General features: G+C 40.9%; 1 protein-coding gene across 1 annotated transcript in view; it reads right to left on the bottom strand.

The window, feature by feature from the left end:
- The window catches only part of Lsg1 (large 60S subunit nuclear export GTPase 1), a 30571-nt gene that overhangs the window by 9835 nt on the left and 1849 nt on the right, over positions 1 to 18887 (bottom strand). The window contains exons 2-8 of the mRNA XM_013019305.1: positions 17394 to 17520; positions 15270 to 15390; positions 15026 to 15112; positions 14472 to 14558; positions 6385 to 6445; positions 5572 to 5748; positions 1195 to 1590 (exon numbers count right to left, since the gene is read on the bottom strand). Of these exons, the coding sequence (XP_012874759.1) occupies positions 1195 to 1590; positions 5572 to 5748; positions 6385 to 6445; positions 14472 to 14558; positions 15026 to 15112; positions 15270 to 15390; positions 17394 to 17520 (1056 nt within the window). The remainder of the gene's footprint in view (positions 1 to 1194; positions 1591 to 5571; positions 5749 to 6384; positions 6446 to 14471; positions 14559 to 15025; positions 15113 to 15269; positions 15391 to 17393; positions 17521 to 18887) is intronic.

Consider the following 18887-nt stretch of genomic DNA (forward strand, 5'->3'; position numbering starts at 1 on the left):
CTCTACCACTGAGCCACCTTCCCAGCCCTGGATGGAAAGTCTTTATAAAAGTATGCTTGGCATTTCCTTAGTTAATAAGGTGGGCGACCCAGAGCCATGCTGCATCCTCCTGTGTGAGGAAACATCTACACAGGTCTTCTGATTTCCTCTGAAATTAGGTAGGCATAGGTGGGGTGTGGTCCACTTCCTACTTGCCGTACGGTGCTAGGCAATGGAACTGTTTGTTACAATGTGCCTCAGAAAAATGTTGGGATCCCTTTCCCAGGAGAGAATTGGCCTTGTCAGCCCTACTGGCAGTAAGCTCCCTTTGCTCTACCAAAAAAAAAGAAAGAAAGAAAGAAAGAAAAAAAGTTGGGATTCACTCTACTGTGCATCACGAACACTTGTCATGTAAGCTGGCAAGATCATAGGGCACCAAGAACACTGAAATATATGTGCAGATAACATGAAAACTCTCCCGTTCTAGTCCCTTGGTAACTGACATGGAAGGCAGAACTCAACTGGAAGGAGATCAGAGAATATCAACACAAACAAGTATGTACGCAATACAAGCCTTGAAGAAGTTTGTTCCTTGCAGTGGGCTCTGCTCACCACACTGCCTCATTCCTTGAAGCCAGTGGGCAGCAAGAAGATAATCTCTTTGAAGAGCAGGGGGTTATTTTTGGTACTGGTACTGTGGTTTAACCTCAGGACTTGAGAGTGTTCCTTAGGTGTCCCGTTACTCAAAGCTAGCATTCTACCACTTGAGCTATAGCTCTACTGGCTTTTTGGTGGTTAGTTGTGAGTAGAAGTCTCATCAGAGTTTGAACTCGGAACCTTGGGCTTGCTAGGCAAGCACTCTGCAACTTAAGCCACACCCCAAACCTTTATTTGCTAGGGTCTCACTTTTGCCCAGAGCTGGCTTCAGACCACAAGCTTCCTACCTTCAACCTTTTGTGTAGCTGCAATGACAGCTATGTACCACATCTGGCTTACTGGTTGGTTTGGGGTGGAGGGAAGGGGAGAGTCACACTGATTTTTTTTTTTCCTTAGCGGGAATTGAAGTGCAATCCTCCCTAGCTCCACCTCCTGAGTAGCTGAGATTACAGGCATAAGTAACTGCACCCAGCCCAGAATGTTCCTAATGATGCCAGGAGTCTGACTGCTCTCTGAGGGCCTCAAGTAGTACACACTTTGTAGTGTATTTCATCTTACCAATCCAACAGTAAGTTGACCATCTTTCACCTTCTTCCCAGTGTGTAGCTGTTTAAAGAGTTCTAGTAATTCCTGCTTTGATACCAGATGGCTAAAGTTGTGTATCTGTCTCCTCGGTGGGGTCTTGTTTCCCTGAGCCTCAGAGTCCACAGTGCTGTTCTCAGCACAGGGCTCCTCATCAGGGTTGCTGTCCTCTTCTGAACATGTCTGCCAGTCCTCCTCATCCTCTCCCTCTTCTAGACAGTCTTCATATTCACTGTCGTCTTCATCACTAGGGGAGGGAGAACCACAGCCTGGGAGATGGTGGGTTTCACTGTGTGAAATTTCATTCCCATCCAAGCTGGAGCTTTCAGACTCAGCTGCACTGGCTTCTTCAGCATCTCTGTGTGCTTGTTCCTCAAGAAATCACAGCACAGACATTCACTTTTCCTTTTAGCAAAATATTTGGTGAAAACACTCAATGGAGCTATGGAAGATGGATAGAGGACAGAAAAGGTTATGCTGATGACCAAAAAGGGTGACCATGAGGAGAAGGAGGTAAAGTAAGCTGTTCAGTACAAGGACACAGAGCCAAACCATCTCAGCGCTGTCCTTGTAAGCAGCACACCTCCAATCTGCACTTCATAATTTTTTCCCTTTTGGTACCAGGGATAGAGCCCAGGGCCTGCACATGTTAGGTGAGCAGTCTACCTTTGAGCCCTAATCCCAATTCTGTTAAGCTTTTACAATTGCCTTTAGCAAACCAAAAAGCACCACCATGGAGCACAGATCCCAGTGTGTGAAATAGAGGAGCATTAAAACTCCACACCAGATGTGGTATTTACCTAGGAAGACTTTCTTAGAAAAGAGAAAGGCAACACTCACTACTACTCCTGAGTTTCTTAATTCATGTGAATCTCTACAGCTGACCAAACAAAAATAGGGAAGTTTATAGTGTCACTAATTTTGTTTTGAGACCAAGTCTTATCATGTACCCAGTTTGGCACTGACTTCTCAATCCTTCTGCCTCAGCCTCCAGAGTTGGGATTACAGGTGTGGCACCATCACACCCTATTCAGTCTCACTAATTCTTAACAACAAAGATAAAACAGATGAGATACAAACATCAAGAGAGTAAGTGTGACTTCATGATTATACCTGCAATCCAAGAAGAAATCTGCCTTACAAAAGAACCAGAAATTTTACGACAAATTAGCAATTAGTATAAAAAAGTCAGTGTATCCTCACTGTGAGCTTTTCTGAATAATTTCAAGCATAAAAGAAGCTATAAGTCAGGCATCAGTGGCTCACATCTGTAATTCTAGTTTCTCAGGGGGCTAAGATTTAAGGAATGTGGTTCAAAGCTAGCCTAGCCAGGAAAGTCTGTGAGACTCTTATCTCCAATAAACTACTCAAAAAAGCTGCAAGTGACACTGGCTCAAATGGTAGAGTGCTAGCCTTGAGTAAAAAGAGGCTCAGGGACAGCACCCAGGCCCTGAGTTTAAGTCCCAGGACAGGCAAAAAAAAAAGCAATAAAAATAAGAATGAGAGATGAACATGAATATTTAGTAGAAACATGGTTATGGTTTATGGTTAGAAGCAGTTCAACTGAATAAAAATTCTAACAACAAAGGATTTTGCAGTAGTTAAAAGTTAAACATAAAAAAAGAAAGTCAAGCCTTTGAGGACATTGCAATTTAACAGCTAACCAAGAGAAACAGGTATCTGACTAAAAAAGCTACATATTTGAAAACAAGGAAGTGGTCAACAACTGTAGAGGAAGAAGATAATTCTTACATAGGCAAAGAAACAATAAACATGAAGCTATTTTTAGTAAGCTTATGCTTGATACCTAGATATGGCTGTATGTATGAAATCACAATCTGAGAAATCACATAGAACGTTATATATTCCAAAAAGAAGCAAATGATGCCTTCTACAAGGAAGAAAAAAGTATCTTCCATAAGCCAACAACCATTAACAAGAGACTGACACTCATCTTAGCTGGGGAGCCTAAATATAAGACAGCAACTGGAGGCAACCAGGGCACTCTAGGGAACCATTTCCTCATGGAGTCTGCCAGTTGGTCAAGGATATAGGAATGGATCCTTTTTCCATTGACAGGGTTGTTGGCTTAGTTTATAGGACAGAACAATGAGGTATACAAATTTATTTCAACACATGGTTGTAGTACTGGGGTTTGAAATCAAGGCCTCAAGCTCTTGCTCAGCCTTTAGCCTTTTCCTTCATGGCAGTGTGCTACCAGTTGCCCCAAGCTTTTTGCTGGTTAACTGGAGATAGGAGTATCAGATTTGTCTGCCTGGAATGGCTTTGAACCACCACCTCAGAGTTGTCTTCTTAGCAGTCAGGATTATAGGGGTGAACCACCAGGGCCAATCCTTTAAACTCTTCTTTAAGACATTAAGAAACAATAGTTAAGATGGCAAACTGGTGCCCTACTGCCTGAGGACAGTAAATACCTATATTACTGCTGAGACCATTAAATGACTACAATGATATGTATTTACAGCAACGGTGTCTGCTAAAGAATAAAGTTTTATTTTTATTGGCTAGTTTTTCTTTCTTTTTGCGAATATATTTATATGGCTTCAGGGTGTCTGCAAGTCCACAAAAAGTCCAAGATCTCCTATCTCTGGTTCTGTGTTCAACAATATTATTAGTGATTTAGAAGAAAATATAGAACGTCTGCACATAAAATGCACAGATAACTCAGTGCAAGGAGAGAAAAACCAATTTACATAAAAAAAACTCTATTTGGGTCCCAATTCATTAATTTTACTATCCCAAGTTGAAATAAAAACAAAAAACACAAACTTGTCTACAAGTAAAAATAGAATGTAGTCTGCTAATAAGCTTTCATTTTTAAGTATTTGAAGGATTTGTTTTTTCTTGCTTAAATGAGACAACAGAGATGAATGGGGATGAATTAACAGAAGGTCTGAATTAATTGGAATATCATGTTTGCTAGAAATTTCAATCTCCAGGGAAGCCCCAGGCAAACAATACTAGTTGTAATGTATTCAAGTAGGAACTGCCAATTTTAATCACAATCCTGACACAAACAGTCACTAAAGATGAGAGTACTAGAAACGATGTCTGTGAGGAATTTGACAGCAGAAAATGTAGTCTGGTAAAAGAGGGTGCCATGAGGACAAAAGACAAGTTTTCAGCTCAAAGATCCTATGGGGCACTACGTTAGCCTCACCGAAGAGAACTTTCTGAATTGAGAGATAAGTAACAGTGAGTTACTTGGCCTTAAGGGCTTTGTCACTTAAATCAATCACAGAGAGCTACCGTGTGTGTGTGTGTGTGTGTGTGTGTGTGTGTGTGTGTGTGTCTGTGTGTGTCTGTGTGTCTGTGTCTGTGTGTGTGTCTGTCTGTCTGTCTCTTTGCCATGCTGGCTGGAAAGCCAAGGCCTTGTGCATGCTAGCAAAGCCCTCTATCACTGATTCATATCCCTTGCCCAAAGCAGTCACAGACACAGAAAGGTACTTTAAGTGTCTGATAGGGAAGCGGTGGAATAGAGTGAGCTGGAGTTTAGAGCTTATATTGCAAGTTCACACAGGGGAGGGTGCATGCACAGAATCCATCTTGGCACCTACTAAACAGTCAACTAATGTTCCATAGAGAATGGGAAAAAGGAAAGAAGAGAAGGAAAAAATGACTACTTTTGAGTCTTTTCTAGACCTAAGATTCATTCCATTACCAGTTTCTTTTCAAAACTCAAGCCATTTTGGTAGAATTTGGGTGAAAAGATAAAGGACATAACATAGTATATATCTCAATGTAGAGCTAGTTCCTTTGTATTAAAAAAAAGTAAAACTGGGTACTAGTGGCTCATAATCCTAGCTACTCAGTAGGCTGAGATCCAGAGAACCACACTTTGAAGCCAGCCCAAGCAGAAAAGTCTTTAAGAAATAACTCCATCTCCAAAAAATAAACAAACAACAAAAAGCTGGGCTAGAGATATGGCTTGTAACATAGAGCACCAGCCAAATAGCTAGGAGGCCAAGTTAAAAAACCCTGGTATAAAAATAAGCCTAAACAGGTCACCACTTCCTTCTGCTATACCCTTTTGTTCTGATTTCTCTTAAAAGCAATAGAAGGTCATTCTGAAAGTTCCTGCAGAACTTCCTGCCCCTTCCCCCAAAGATTAAAGTACCAGTCATAACATTAGGAATGGACTACTTGAAGAAAAGAACTTTTCATAGTAATAGGACTTCTCCACTCACCAAAACAAATAAATAAACAACTGCAAACAAAACCAAAACTAATTCCCACAAATCTGCAGTAAGAAAAAAGAACACACAACTGAAGCACACTAATCAGAAATTAATCATTTCTGAACCCCACCCTGAAAAAGCCCCCCAGAGGTACCTTGGAGGGAGCATTCAGTTCAATGGATTCTGCCAAAGCTGACCAGAAGATAATCTTCACATTTTCCTTCTCAAAGTATGTGGCCCAGGCACTGCGCTGCTCCTCAGTCAACAAGTCTGCTTTGTTTATCAGAATTACGTTCTCCTTATTGGCATCAATCTCTTTCACGTAACATTCCTAGGCAGGACAGACATTTAGAAGGTTCTCTTCCAACAAGCAAAAAATTAGGGAAATAACACTGATATCTCTAACAAATGTTTTTATTGCTCTCAGTTTTAATTTTTTTTAATTTAAAGATTAAGACTCTTGGTAAGCTTTGACAAGAGCTTTCATCATTAAGATTTCTGTTACTCATCAATTTAAAAATATGTTCATCCTTACATGTAGTGTTATCCAGTGGTGTTTTATAAACTTAGATCTTTTGTAAAACACCCAAAGGAGTAATATGTAAGATAGGAGAAGAAATAATGAGATAGACTAAAAACAAAGTGACTAAATAATCTAAAACGAGCTAAATGCTATTTAGATTGGTGCCTCTTGAAAAATTATAAATCAGCAAATGTGTATTAATAAAGTGGCCTGTAAACGAAAGTGTAGGAAGCCCATGCAAGTATTTGTGCCTTTCTGCAGATGGAAACAACTGTTGGAGAAAACATCTGTGTAAACAGTGTTATTATGTAAGCCTCTGACCTTGGAGAGGAAGCAGGCCTAGTTAAACAAAGCAAGAGAAGACAGAATGCTTGTCTATAGTTACTGCAGTAAGGGGTGCTGTTCTCCCCTCTACTCTGAAGTCAGAAATCAAATGTTACTTACCAAATCCTCACATCTAAACAGGAGAGGGTTTCGAGCATCTACTATCTGGACCACAATATCACTGGGGGGAAAAAGTGAGAGAATCCAGTGACTCTAAAGTAAATGAGATCAGTTAGCATATACCAAAGGTGAGAGTGGCAAACACTCAAATACTAAGCTAGCACTTGACTTTTTTTTTTTTTTTTGGGCGCTGTCCCTCAGCTCTTCAGCTCAAGGCAAGCGCTCTACCACTTGAGCTACAGCGCCACTTCCGGTTTTCTGGTGGTTTATTGGAGATAGGAGTCTCATGGTCTCTCCTGCCCGGGCTGGCTTTGAACCGTGATCCTCAGATCTCAGCCTCCTGAGTAGCTAGGATTACAGGCGTGAGCCACCAGCGCCCGGCAGCACTTGACTTTTTTTTTTTTTTTTTGGGTCCAGTCATGGGGCCTGAACTCTGGGCCTGGGCACTGTCCCTCAGCTCTTCAGCTCAAGGCTAGCGCTCTACCACTTGAGCCACAGCGCCATTTCCGGCTTCTTTGTTTTTGCTTATGTGGTGCTGAGGAATCGAACCCAGGGCCTCAGGCATGCAAGGCAAGCGCTTTAACCACTGAGCCACCTTCCCAGCCCAGCACTTGACTTTTTAATGTACAATTATTCTCAGTTAATATACAAGGAAATTGAGGCTTAGAGCAATTATATAAGCAGCCCAAAGTGTGGGAGTTATACAGGGACCCAGCTGGTCTAGACCAGAGGTCATGCTCTTAATTGTAACATATACAGTCTAGAAGGATCATGATGTCATGTTACTAATAAAACTTCCTTTATAGCTTCTATTACCCCCTTTTGTGTGGTGAAAGATTACAAATACCTCATTGCAAAGTAAGTCTACTAAGTGTTCATTACCCAGCCTTCATTCACTAAGGCCTCAAAAGAAAATGAACAAATCACTGGCTGACAGCTGTCACTACAGACGCCAGTATCTTATTCAAACTAGGACTGTCAAGAAAGAGCAATGATCCCTAGCAAACAGTTTGGAGAATGTTTAAATGGCACAAACACAAGGCAGCAAAGCATCAGCTTAAGATGCCACATTGAAGCACAAATGATGAGCCCAATTTCTTCCATCACACCCAAGAATAAGATCATGCTGCGACAATGGCACCCACCCCTAGAGTCCCTTACAAGGCCCACCTGTGATAGTCACTGGAAAGACAGAAACTGGAGTCTCACCACCCTGTAGCAGTCTCCTCAAATGCTAAGAATCCTGACTGGGCTAACCAATCCTTTCCTGAGGTAATTCTTTGCAGCTATACTCAACACCAAGGATCAAGGTTACCACTCAGGGTAGGGTTACCAATGTTCAAAGCACATTTTCTTCAACATGGTTAAAATTCTAGCATAATCTTATGATTCAGAGGAACTCAGAGTTGTTAATTTTTTTCAACACCCAAATCTCTTACGGGGGTGGGGGAATGGGCTTCTGGGGCATGCCTGGGGCCCTCTCTGCACTGCTTCATGAATCTATGTGTCATCCTTGAGCAGGGAGCCAGCTAATCTTGTCTGTATCATTCCAATTTCAGTATATGTGCTGCTAAAGGAAGCACAAGTTGCTAATCTTTAAAAATATATAATTTTATTGTTATTATTAAGGTGCTGTATAGAGAGGTTACCATTTTACAATACAGGTAATGAGTACATTTCTTTTTCGGACAATACCACCCTTTCCTTTGCTTTCCCCCAGTGTATACTATGATTACATCTGCTCACCCTTCTTCCCTCCCTTTCTGCTGCACTCTCTGTGCCTTGTCCCCAAGAAGCAGAAAAAGAAAAAAACCACAACCACCACCAAACCACCAACATATATAACCCATGTTCAGAGTTACTAATTTTTGGATTAATGGTTTTTAAGTTCTCTAAATTAAGCTGGTCCAATATTTCCTTTAGGGCAATATCTCACTTTCAAACAGAATTAAGCTGAATGACTACAAAAAAAAAAAATCAAGAAAGCTGGATAGGCAAGAATCACAAGGTCCACAAACACTATGTCTATCAACCAAACATGCAGAAGGAAGTCAACAGCTTGAAAACACCAGTAAGACATTTCAGGAGGGCACTGGTGACTCTTGCCTGTAATCCTAGCTACTCAGCAAGTTGAGATCTGAGGATTATTTTTGAAGGCAGCCTGGGCAGGAAAGTCCATGAGCCTCTTCTCCAATTAATCACAGAAAAAGCTGGAAGTGGTGCTGTGGCTCAAGTGGTAGAGCACTAGCCTTAAAACAAAAAGAAGCTCGAGGACAGCACCTAGGCCCAGAGTTTAAGCCCCAGGAATGGCAAAAAAGAAAAAATAAGAAAAAAAAGAAAAGAAAGGACATTTCAGACTAGTTTGTTTCACATGCTGGTTTAGGATACCAAGTGCCACTGCGTAACAGAAAACATTCAGGCAACTTAATATTAGTGCTTGATTTCATTGGATTACCCTGTTCTGCCACCAGGGCCTCAGCACTTTCCTGCATTTCAATGACATGTGACACATCGTATCTTTTCTGATAACTATACTGAAATTAAAGAGGCAGATGGCTTAGACAGCCTGTTAGCAAACAGGAGACATCTGGTATAGAGAAGTAACCAATAAATATTTCCTGTTAAAGATATGGAAGTAGTCAATTTATTAATATTTTTATGTAACTCCAATCTATCCCTGCGTGATTAAAACTATATTCCTTGAATTAGAAACATATTCTGTTTAAAAACTGTTATTTAAAAAAGAGATGTGTAATAAAAATTACAGTACAAGTAATATTGCAATCTAATTGAAGCTAGAGGTTTCAACAAGTACAGAATGACTCTGGGGAAGTCAGTTCTAATTTAGAGGCATAAAAAATGTATAAAGGGGAGTCTTTAATTCTCATTTCCTGCATGGGGAGCAGGAAATATTTCTCTTTTTGTTTCTTCCTACTTGAATCCTGTTATACTAAAATAAATCCTTGTTTATAACTTTTAACTTACAATCCTTTTTTGTGAGACATCTTGAAATGTTTTTCATAAGTGGATCTCATGAGATTTTGCATGGAAACTGGGAAGCAGAGGGAAGCCCTCTTCCGTGCTAGAAATGGATGAGTCTAAAGGTATGGAAGGTGTGTAGCTTTGGAATGTTTCTCTAATTCTGTTAGCCATGGTAGAACCTTTCTGTCTCCTCTCCCAGATTCAACATCAGAGGAAGGACAACCAACGCAGGGATGGATAAGGAGAAAGGAGGAAGGAGGAAGTTTACTCATTCCTCCTCCTTCATTCCCTATACTATTATTAATGAGATTTAGTACTGTCACAAAAGCACCATAGAGCTCTGCTTTCTTTTCCTTGCATTTCCTTTCTCTCATTTTCTCTCCGCATCCTTTCTCCCCTCATTCTTTTTTTGATGGTACTGAGGTTTGAACTTAGGGCCAGGACAGTTGTCCCTTAGCTTTTTCACTCCACTTCAGCTTTTTGCTGGCTAACTGAAGAATCCCATGGACATTCCCTGCCTCGCTGGCTTTGCACCAAGATTCCCAGCCATCAGCCTCCTCAGTAGTTAGGATTATAGCTGTGAACAACCAGTGCTGGCAGAAATAAGATTTTAAACTCCTAATGAATCTAGCTGCTTCTGTTCTAAGAACTTAAGAAAAATAGGTTTTATCTGAAATGCAAATGTGACAGCATCTAATAGTTTTAAAAAGTAAGCCATATAGTTCGGTGCTGGTAACTCACACTTGTAATCCTAGCTACTTAGGAGGCTGAGATATGAGGGTATCGGTTCAAAGCCAGCCTGGGCAGAAAAGTCTGTGAGATTCTTTTTTTTTTTTGGTCGGTCGTGGGGCTTGAACTCTGGGTTGGGCGCTGTCCCTCAGCTCTTCACCTCAAGCAAGCGCTCTACCACTTGAGCCACAGCGCCACTTCTGGTTTTCTAGTGGTTTGTTGGAGATAGAATCTCACAGACTTTGCTGCCAGGGATGGCTTTGAACCACAATCCTCAGATATCAGCCTCCTGAGTAGCTAGTATTATAGGCGTGAGCCACCGGCACCCACTCCATGAGACTCTTATCTCCAATAAACCACTCAGAAAACCAGAAGTGGTGCAGTGGCTCAAGTAGTAGAGCACTAGCCTTGAGCTGAAGAGCTGAGGGACAACATTCATGCCCAGAGTTCAAGTCCCATGACTGACAAAAAAAAAAAATAAACCATAGTTGTAGATGTTCTAAGATAAAGAACTTTTAATGCCATGTCCTGACTTTTAGTTACAGATAGTAATATGTATCTCAATCTGGAGTTTTTCAGGGCTAGGGCAGATACCAATTAACTTCTAAGTTTGAGAGGACTTTTATTTTTTTTTACTAGTTTATCTAGGGTTTTACAATCAGGTCTTGGTCATCTCTGAAAGGGGCTTTGTTATTACCATCAAAGACAGGGATTCAAATCCTATAGAATCTAGACATTTCCAGCTAAATTTTGAATTGCTTCTTTGAGGCACTAATATCAAGAAGGGCTTTCTTTTCTTTTTCTTTTCTTTGCCAGTCCTGGGGCTTGAACTCAGGGCCTGGGTGCTGTCCTTGAGCTTCTTTTACTCAAGGCTAGCACTCTACCACTTGAGCCACAATACCACTTCTGGCTTTTTCTGTGTACGTGGTATTGAGGAATTGAACCCAGGGCTTCATGCATGCAAGACAAGCACCACTGAGCCACCTTCCCAGCCCCAAGGTTTTACTTTTAACACTCAGTGACTCCTGGAGGAAGGAGATTGATTTTAAATCTTTTATTGACTCATAGGACTAGGATTTTTGAGCCAGTACTGGGAAATGAACTCAGGGGCCTCATATTCTTGCTCAGCTTTTTCTGCTCACAAGTGGGACTTCATCACATGAGCCATGCCTCCAGTTTTGGCTTTCTGCTGGTTAATTGTAATTAGAGATTACAGTCTCTTGGATTTGTGTGCCCAGGTTGGCACAAAAAAGTAAGAACAAAAACAAACAAAAAAATCCACCAAAAACCTAGACACATTAAGCCAGTAAGAAACAAGCCTGGTCATGCTGCAGAGCCCGAGCAAGCTCTGAATCAGCAGACTCAGCTTCACCTAAGCACAAGTGAGGCACAGGACTGAAATATGAGTAGTGAGCTCCATACTGGCTCTGCTGCTCCATTCTGCCATGCAATCACAACCCATCTAACATTTCCCATTCCTCCACCCCAACAGCAGAGGGTGGATTTATTATGGAGAATAAGAACCTAAGAGGCTTTACAACTGAGACCTCAGGCACTGGAGAAGATGGAGAAGAGAACAGGGATTAAACATAAGTTTCCCTACTACACTGGGAAGATGCTCAGCTCCCACTCTGCTTGCGCCATTCCCAAGAGGTCATTCTTTGCTTTAAAAATCTGACTGGCCGGGCTGGGAAGGTGGCTCAGTGGTAGAGCGCATGCCTTGCATGCCAGGCCCTCGGTTCCATTCCTCAGCACCACATAAGCAAAAAGAAAAAAGCCGGAAGTGGCACTGTGGCTCAAGTGGTAGAGCGCTAGCCTTGAGCTGAAGAGCTGAGGGACAGCGCCCAGGCCCAGAGTTCAGGCCCCATGACCGGACCCCCCCCCCAAAAAAAAAATCTGACTGGCCCTGCAAATACTAATATATTGCATTCCAACCAAATATAACTGATGCCTACCTAGCCTCCCAATAGAAAGGTTCACCAGTTGGCAAACTCTACCCAAATGGACAGGCTTGCCAATCATTATTAAATGAACCAACAAACATCACTAGATATTTGAGGAAGTCTCTTAAAGAAAAATCAGAAATCAGCGAATAAATAGAAAAGGAATAGGGCAACCTAGGAAGTACAAAAAATTGTGAAACAAGAGCAAAACTAAGTATGTGGGTGGGCCTTCTCTCACAGGGAGGAGTGTGGTGCTGAGCACGGTGCCATTCTCCTTGGAAACAAGACAGGCTGCCAGCAGCTGCTGAGTCCACTGGGCTGGGCAGAACTCCCAGGAGAGTGACACTGGGCTGCCAAGCTCCACTCAAGCCAAATAGTAAGAGGGCCTAAACGAAACCTGCAATCACAGCAAGCTTTTCTCGTTGTCACCCTGTTGCTGATAACCTCACATTCCAGCCCAACAGCTCTCCCCCTGTTTCTGGAGAACAGGGAAGTGTGCTGCCTGTAACTTTTTGAAAAAACGGAGACATATCTCACCTCCTAAAATTCACCTCCTTTAAGGTGAGCAATCCAATGGTTTTAAGTAGACTGACAAATTTGCGCAACCCTCACCACTATCTAATTCCAGAACATTTTTTTATCACCCTTAAAAGAAACATTAAGTTATCTTACAAGTTTAATTCAAGACCTGTTTTCTTGCTAACAATGTTAAGTGTGATGTTTTCCTGAGAATCCCAACTAAAACATCCTGTTTCCTAATGTTCTTATTTAATAAGTACATTTTATGGATTTCAAAGAATTCAGCCTGAAAGTTCCTTGTTAAGAAGTATCATTTTTTTTTCTTCTTTGTGGTTCTGGGATTTGAATTCAAAGCCTCAAACATACTAGGTAGGTACCCCACCTCTTGAGTTAAACCCCTAATCCTTTTGGCTTATTTTTCAGGTAGGGTTTTACATTTCTGCCCAGGACCAACTTTGAATCTCAATGCTCCTGATTCTGCCTCTGGTGTAGATGGAATTACACATAGGAACCATTGCACCTGGCAAAAAGCATCATTTTAAAGGTCCCCAGCACTCAGGAAGCAAAGGCAGAGAGATTGTAGGTTTGAGGATTGTGTGGACCAACTTCCTTTTTGAAAGAATTATTTAAATATAAGGAAAATAGTTCAGAACTCTTTGAGGGAAAAGAAAAAGATCTTCTAATTACATCAAAGAAATTAGATTAAGAGAGCTGATCAGCTTCTAACAATCAGAATTCTGTGTTACATGGAAAAGAACAAAAATATCCTATTTTCAATTTATCAAAATAATTTGAGATTACAAATGTGTGCCAACATTCCAGGCTTATCCTCTCCAATTAAAACAAACACACACAACAACAAAAACTATCCAGGTATTATGGTACCAGCCTGTAATTTCAGTACTTTACAGAGACAGATGGAAGATATTTGAAAGTTGGAGGCCAGTTTATAATACATAGCAAGTTCAAAGGTACATAGTAAGACCCTGTTTAAAACTAAAATTTCAATTGCCCTTTTTTCTACAATAACACAGTACACTGCATTCTTACCTGCAATATAGCAGGAACCACACTGTTTTTCATTTTTAGTAGGAATTATCTGAGCTCAGGGATTGTACTTGTATCTGTGTGCCCCCAGTGCCCAGAACTTTGATTAGTAGACAGCTAAATCCCATCCACTCCCCCAATTAACACCCACAATCTTTATAGGCAAGAATCTACATGTGTGTCAGAATTCACCTCATAGAAAACATTCACTAGTCTCACTAACTTGTCAACACACTCATGTTTTAATAACAAAACACTATTTTAACTTTTTGGTACTGGAAATATTCTACTATTAAGTTATATCTCCAGAACATAAACCACAGTATTTTAAAGGAAATATAGTGTGTGTGTGTGTGTGTGTGTGTGTGTGTGTGTGTTGTACCTTTTTGTGGTGAACTGGAGAGTCTTGTGGACTTTTCATGCCTGGGCTTGCTTGAAACCACAATCCTCAGATCTCAGCTTCCTGAGTGGCTAGGATTACAGGTATGAACCATTAGCACCTAGCTCATATTTAAAAAAAATTATTCAGTAGCCTTTTATGTAACTTAACACTACTCCCTCATTGATTCAGAATCCATGAGTGCATATCAACATTCAAATACAATACCAATATCCAGGAATGCCTGTAATCCCAGCTCTTAGGAGGCCAAGGTAGGAGGATCTTAGGTTTGAGAGCAGCCTGGACTATATATTGAGTTTGAGGCCTGGGCTACATACTGAGACTCTGAATCAACAGAATAAAAAAAGAAAGACTTGGAAGGATTTAAATGTGAGCAGAAGATTTCTGTTTTCTTTCCTTAAGGATAAATCTAGTCCTAGCACAACATTTTGTGTAATGAATATTTCACAAAAGCTAGAGTTACTCACCTTCTCTCAATGACCCTCCAGAGCTGGCGCCAAAAGTCCAAGTTGCGTTCAAATGGAGTCAGCATCAACTTTTGTTCCTCTTCTAGCCTGGCTTTAGAATGAGAAGTTTATATCTTTGCCAAAAAAAAAAAAAAAGCATAAATGCTCTAATTCATTGTATTTAAAATAGTGTCAGATCAAACCAAGGGCTTTACAAACATACTAGATGAGCAATCTACCACTGAGCTGCACACCCCCAGCCCTTTCATATACTGAGTCTACATAAAAATAAAATGTATTTATATCATTCTCCACCAAGATCAAATATTCTTTTTTTGGGGGGGGGGGTCCGGTTGTGGGGCTGAACTCTGGGCCTGGGCGCTGTCCCTCAGCTCTTCAGCTCAAGGCTAGAACTCTACCACTTGAGCCACAGCGCCACTTTCGGCTTTTTTTTTCTTTTTGCTTATGTGGTGCTGAGGAATCGAACCCAGGGCCTCATGCATGCAAGGCAAGTGCTCTACCACTGAGCCACCTTCCCAGCCCCTCAAGGCAAATTCTTAAAGTCAAATACTCACCGGACAAGTTGACGCCTCCATTTCAGGAAGTTATCTTTCTCTGCTTGTTTGAGTTCTTCTGGACTAGTATTTTTGTCCCAATTTGGTCTGAAATAATCATAGAAGGAGAAAATGCCATATATAAAGAGAATTTGGATAAAATAATGGTAACAGAGACGCAGGAAAAATGTGAACAGCAGCTTTAAAATTTCCTATTCAGTGGTTCTGTATACCTTTTAATACCCTAAACTTTTGTTCAACTCACCTCCTGGGTATACACAAGAACTGCCTGTTCTCCTCGTGGAGTTTCTTAATTCTCTGACTTTCCTCGAAAGACAGCAGTCCAGTTCTAGCCTCAGGGAGCACAAACTTAATGTTAAGCTTCTCTGTTCACAGAAAAAGAAAAGTATTGTTATTTAAGAGGCAAAATAAAACATGAGTCATTTTGATAAACCTGGAAAACTATTAATATGAGAGCCTGAGATAGTATTTAACGTTACATACAGAGAATAATTTTAATCCAATGGGCTGGCAAGGAAGATTCCAGTTAGAATAGGTGAACAACCATATTGCTGTAACTATTACACATTATGATAAACATTCACCCTTACTCACTGCTCTCATGAGTTACTTTAAAAAGCCTACATATATGAACTAGAGAGGCCTCTGTGCTCAGGTTCTAGTTCTCTAGATGTCTGGCCTTTCCCATTTCATCTCACACAGTACCACCTAGTCCCCATGGCAATGGTTACTCCCCTGGAGACAAGACCTTGAGAAGCCAGCTAAGCTTCTCCTAAGATGCCCAGATGATCAAAGATATTCAGCAACATTCCTTGTCCCCTTAGACAAAGACTGCAGCTTGTTACTCATCTCATCAGACTACAGTAGTACACAGAACCTTCCTAGTCCAGTAACCTGAATTACAGCAAACCCAGTCATGGTTCTGGCTCATGTCATCACCCTCAACAACAGTCAACTCATACCTCCTTCTTGCCCCTTACTTGGTGCCTCTTTACATTAACATCTTCCAGTGGTGATCTCCCATCCCTGTTTTGTTTTGTCCACCTTCTGCACACACTCTGGTCCCTTGATCTCAGTCCATTGCCCACCATCTAGCTTCACTTCTTTCCCCATTTAGCCAAAAAGACATGAACATAATTCCATCACCTTCTAACTAAACCATCAAGTTCCTTTTTTCACTACAGCAGCACTGTGTGCTTCCAATTTTCCACTCCTCGTGTTGCTAGCAGTGAGTGTGCACTGCGGTAAGGATGACACAAGAGTGCCATGCATATGTACCAGGCTCCAGTTAAGCACTCAGCACCTCCCACAGAATGAAAACTCTATTTGCTTGGTTTATTGTTCCCATTCCCTAAATGGTAACTGTTGCTCTTTACCAACTGTATTCCTTTTCTGCCCACGCCTTGAAGATAATCTTGCCATTATCTTATAAAGAGAAAAACTGGAGCTGTTGGGTCTGCACCTTCTCATTTTCACACCGGTGCATGTGTGTGCCATCTGGCCTCAGAGAAGCTGTGTGCCTTCTCTTGCCTGATCTAATCTTTCCTGCTCTGCTTTTGATCCCATTCTATTCTCATTTCCTTCTAGATTAAAACTGTGCTCTTCACCCAACTACTTTATCTTTTGAAAATTTAAGTCTTAATTACACAACCATGTAAGTCTCCCTATTAAAAAAAATCCAACAGGGCTGGGAAGGTGGCTCAGTGGTAGAGCGCTTGCCTTGCATGCATGAGGCCCTCCCTGGGTTCGATTCCTCAGCACCACAAAAGCAAAAAGAAAAAAGCCAGAAGTGGCGTTGTGGCTCAAGCGCTAGCCTTGAGCTGAAGAGCTGAGGGATAGCACCCAGGCCCAGAGTTCAGGCCCCATGACCGGACCCCCCAAAAAAAAATAAATAAAAAATCCAACAATATTATAAACCTTCCCTTTGACCAACTTCTAATCTTTTCCTCACTTCTAAAATTCTAGTTGCTACTTTTGAGGTTGTCAATTTTATGTGTAGCCTTCCTAGTCTTTCTTCTAATATTCACAAATGTACATTAATTGGTCAGAATCACAGCTCTAGGGTCCTTACTACTGTGGGATCAAACTTATTAACTTATTCTGCCAAACCAAATGTTGCCTTTTCAATCTCCCCTCGTAACTTTATTAATCTTGATCACTCCCCCCCCAGCCTCTCTCTCTCTCTCTCTGCCATAAGCATACACTAAAATGGTTTGAGGAAATATTACTACAGACATTTTTTTGGTGGTATTGGAGTTTGAACTCAGAGACTTGACATTAAGTAGGTGCTCTACTACTTCCTTTTGTCTCTAGTTACCAAGATGAAAACATGACCAGTTTCACATACACTCAGCAATAAACAACTTACCAGCTACAAACTCTGTCCCTGCAAGTTCTGCAGTTGCAAGAAAGTCATCAAGGGAGCTCTGCTCAGTCACTGACTGAAGATTAAGACGACCCCATTCATAGCCATCATTGAGTTCACTTGTGTGCAACTATAAACAAAATTCAGGGTGTAAACGACAAAGGCACTCTTCTTCTCTGATATCCAAACAGGCTCTAAACTTCCTTTCTAAACCATTCTATGCATTTGAGGAGAATTTAGCAGCATTAGAATCTGTACTCATAATTATTTAAACGAGAACTTGCTTACCTCATAGTTCCTTTCATCATTAAATTTAATTTTCAGAATCTTTTGAAATAAATTGTCTTGTATTTCATCTTATAGTAAATTTCATAGTCTTACTAGTTATGAAACTGAGGCTTAGTTAGTTAGTTAGTTTTTTAATAATAGTTAACAAATTTCTTATAGTCACAAGCAAAGTGGTAGAAGTACAACCTGAAGCCAGGCTGACTACCAGCCAGTTGATAAAAAATTTTGACAGAGACTAAAGAAAGAAATACATTTTAAAGCAGGGTACAAGTGGTTCATGCCTATAATCCTAGTTACTCAGGAGTCTGAGACCTGGAGGACTGAAATTCAAAGACAACCTGGCAGAAAAGTCCTTGAGACTACAGCTACAATTAGTCAACAAAAGGCTGTACTGGAGGTGTGGCTCAAGTGGCAGAGCACCAGATACAAGTAGAAAAGTGAGCAAGACACACTCTCAAACACACACACAAAGTTTAAAAAATATATTTTATATTGTGACCTAAAGATGTGTGATATACAACATAGTGATTCAAATGTATAAGGACCAATCATCACAGTAAAATGGAAACAAAGGAATTTTAAGGCAAAGTTACCTTATCACAGGTAACATAGGTATTTCTTATCCTACCTTACTTTAGAAAATAAAATAAAATGTCAGTTGTAAATGACTAAATTGATTTCTAGACACAACCCAGTTAAAAACAACACCATTCTCTTAGGGGAGGAACACAAAGGCACAATGCCTATGTGCCTCTGATCATATAAAACAATATTTATTGAAATGAACTCCAGGAAATGGAAACAAGAGTTTTTTTCTTTGTTGTGTTGTATTTTGTCATTCATGGGGCCTGAACTCTGGGCCTGGGTGCTGTCCCTCAGCATTTCAGCTCAAGGCCAACACTCTACCACTTGAGTCACATAAACATTTCCAGCTTTTTCTGCTTATGTGGTGCTGAGGAATAGAACCCAGGGCCTTATGCATGCAAGGCAAGCACTCTACCACTGAGCCACCTTCCCAGCCCTCTTTGTTGTTATTTATTTTCTTTTTGTCTTTTTGCTCAGTTATCTGTCTTTGGAAGAATAAGGGAGGGCACAGAAATTGAGGGACAGGGGCTGGGAAGGTGGCTCAGTGGTAGAGCGCTTGCCTTACATGCATGAGACCCTGGGTTTGATTCCTCAGCACCACATAAGCAAAAAGAAAAAAAAAGC

The sequence above is a fragment of the Dipodomys ordii genome, unplaced genomic scaffold (genome assembly GCF_000151885.1).
Source record: "Dipodomys ordii isolate 6190 unplaced genomic scaffold, Dord_2.0 Scaffold45, whole genome shotgun sequence".
Taxonomy (NCBI): Eukaryota; Metazoa; Chordata; class Mammalia; order Rodentia; family Heteromyidae; genus Dipodomys; species Dipodomys ordii.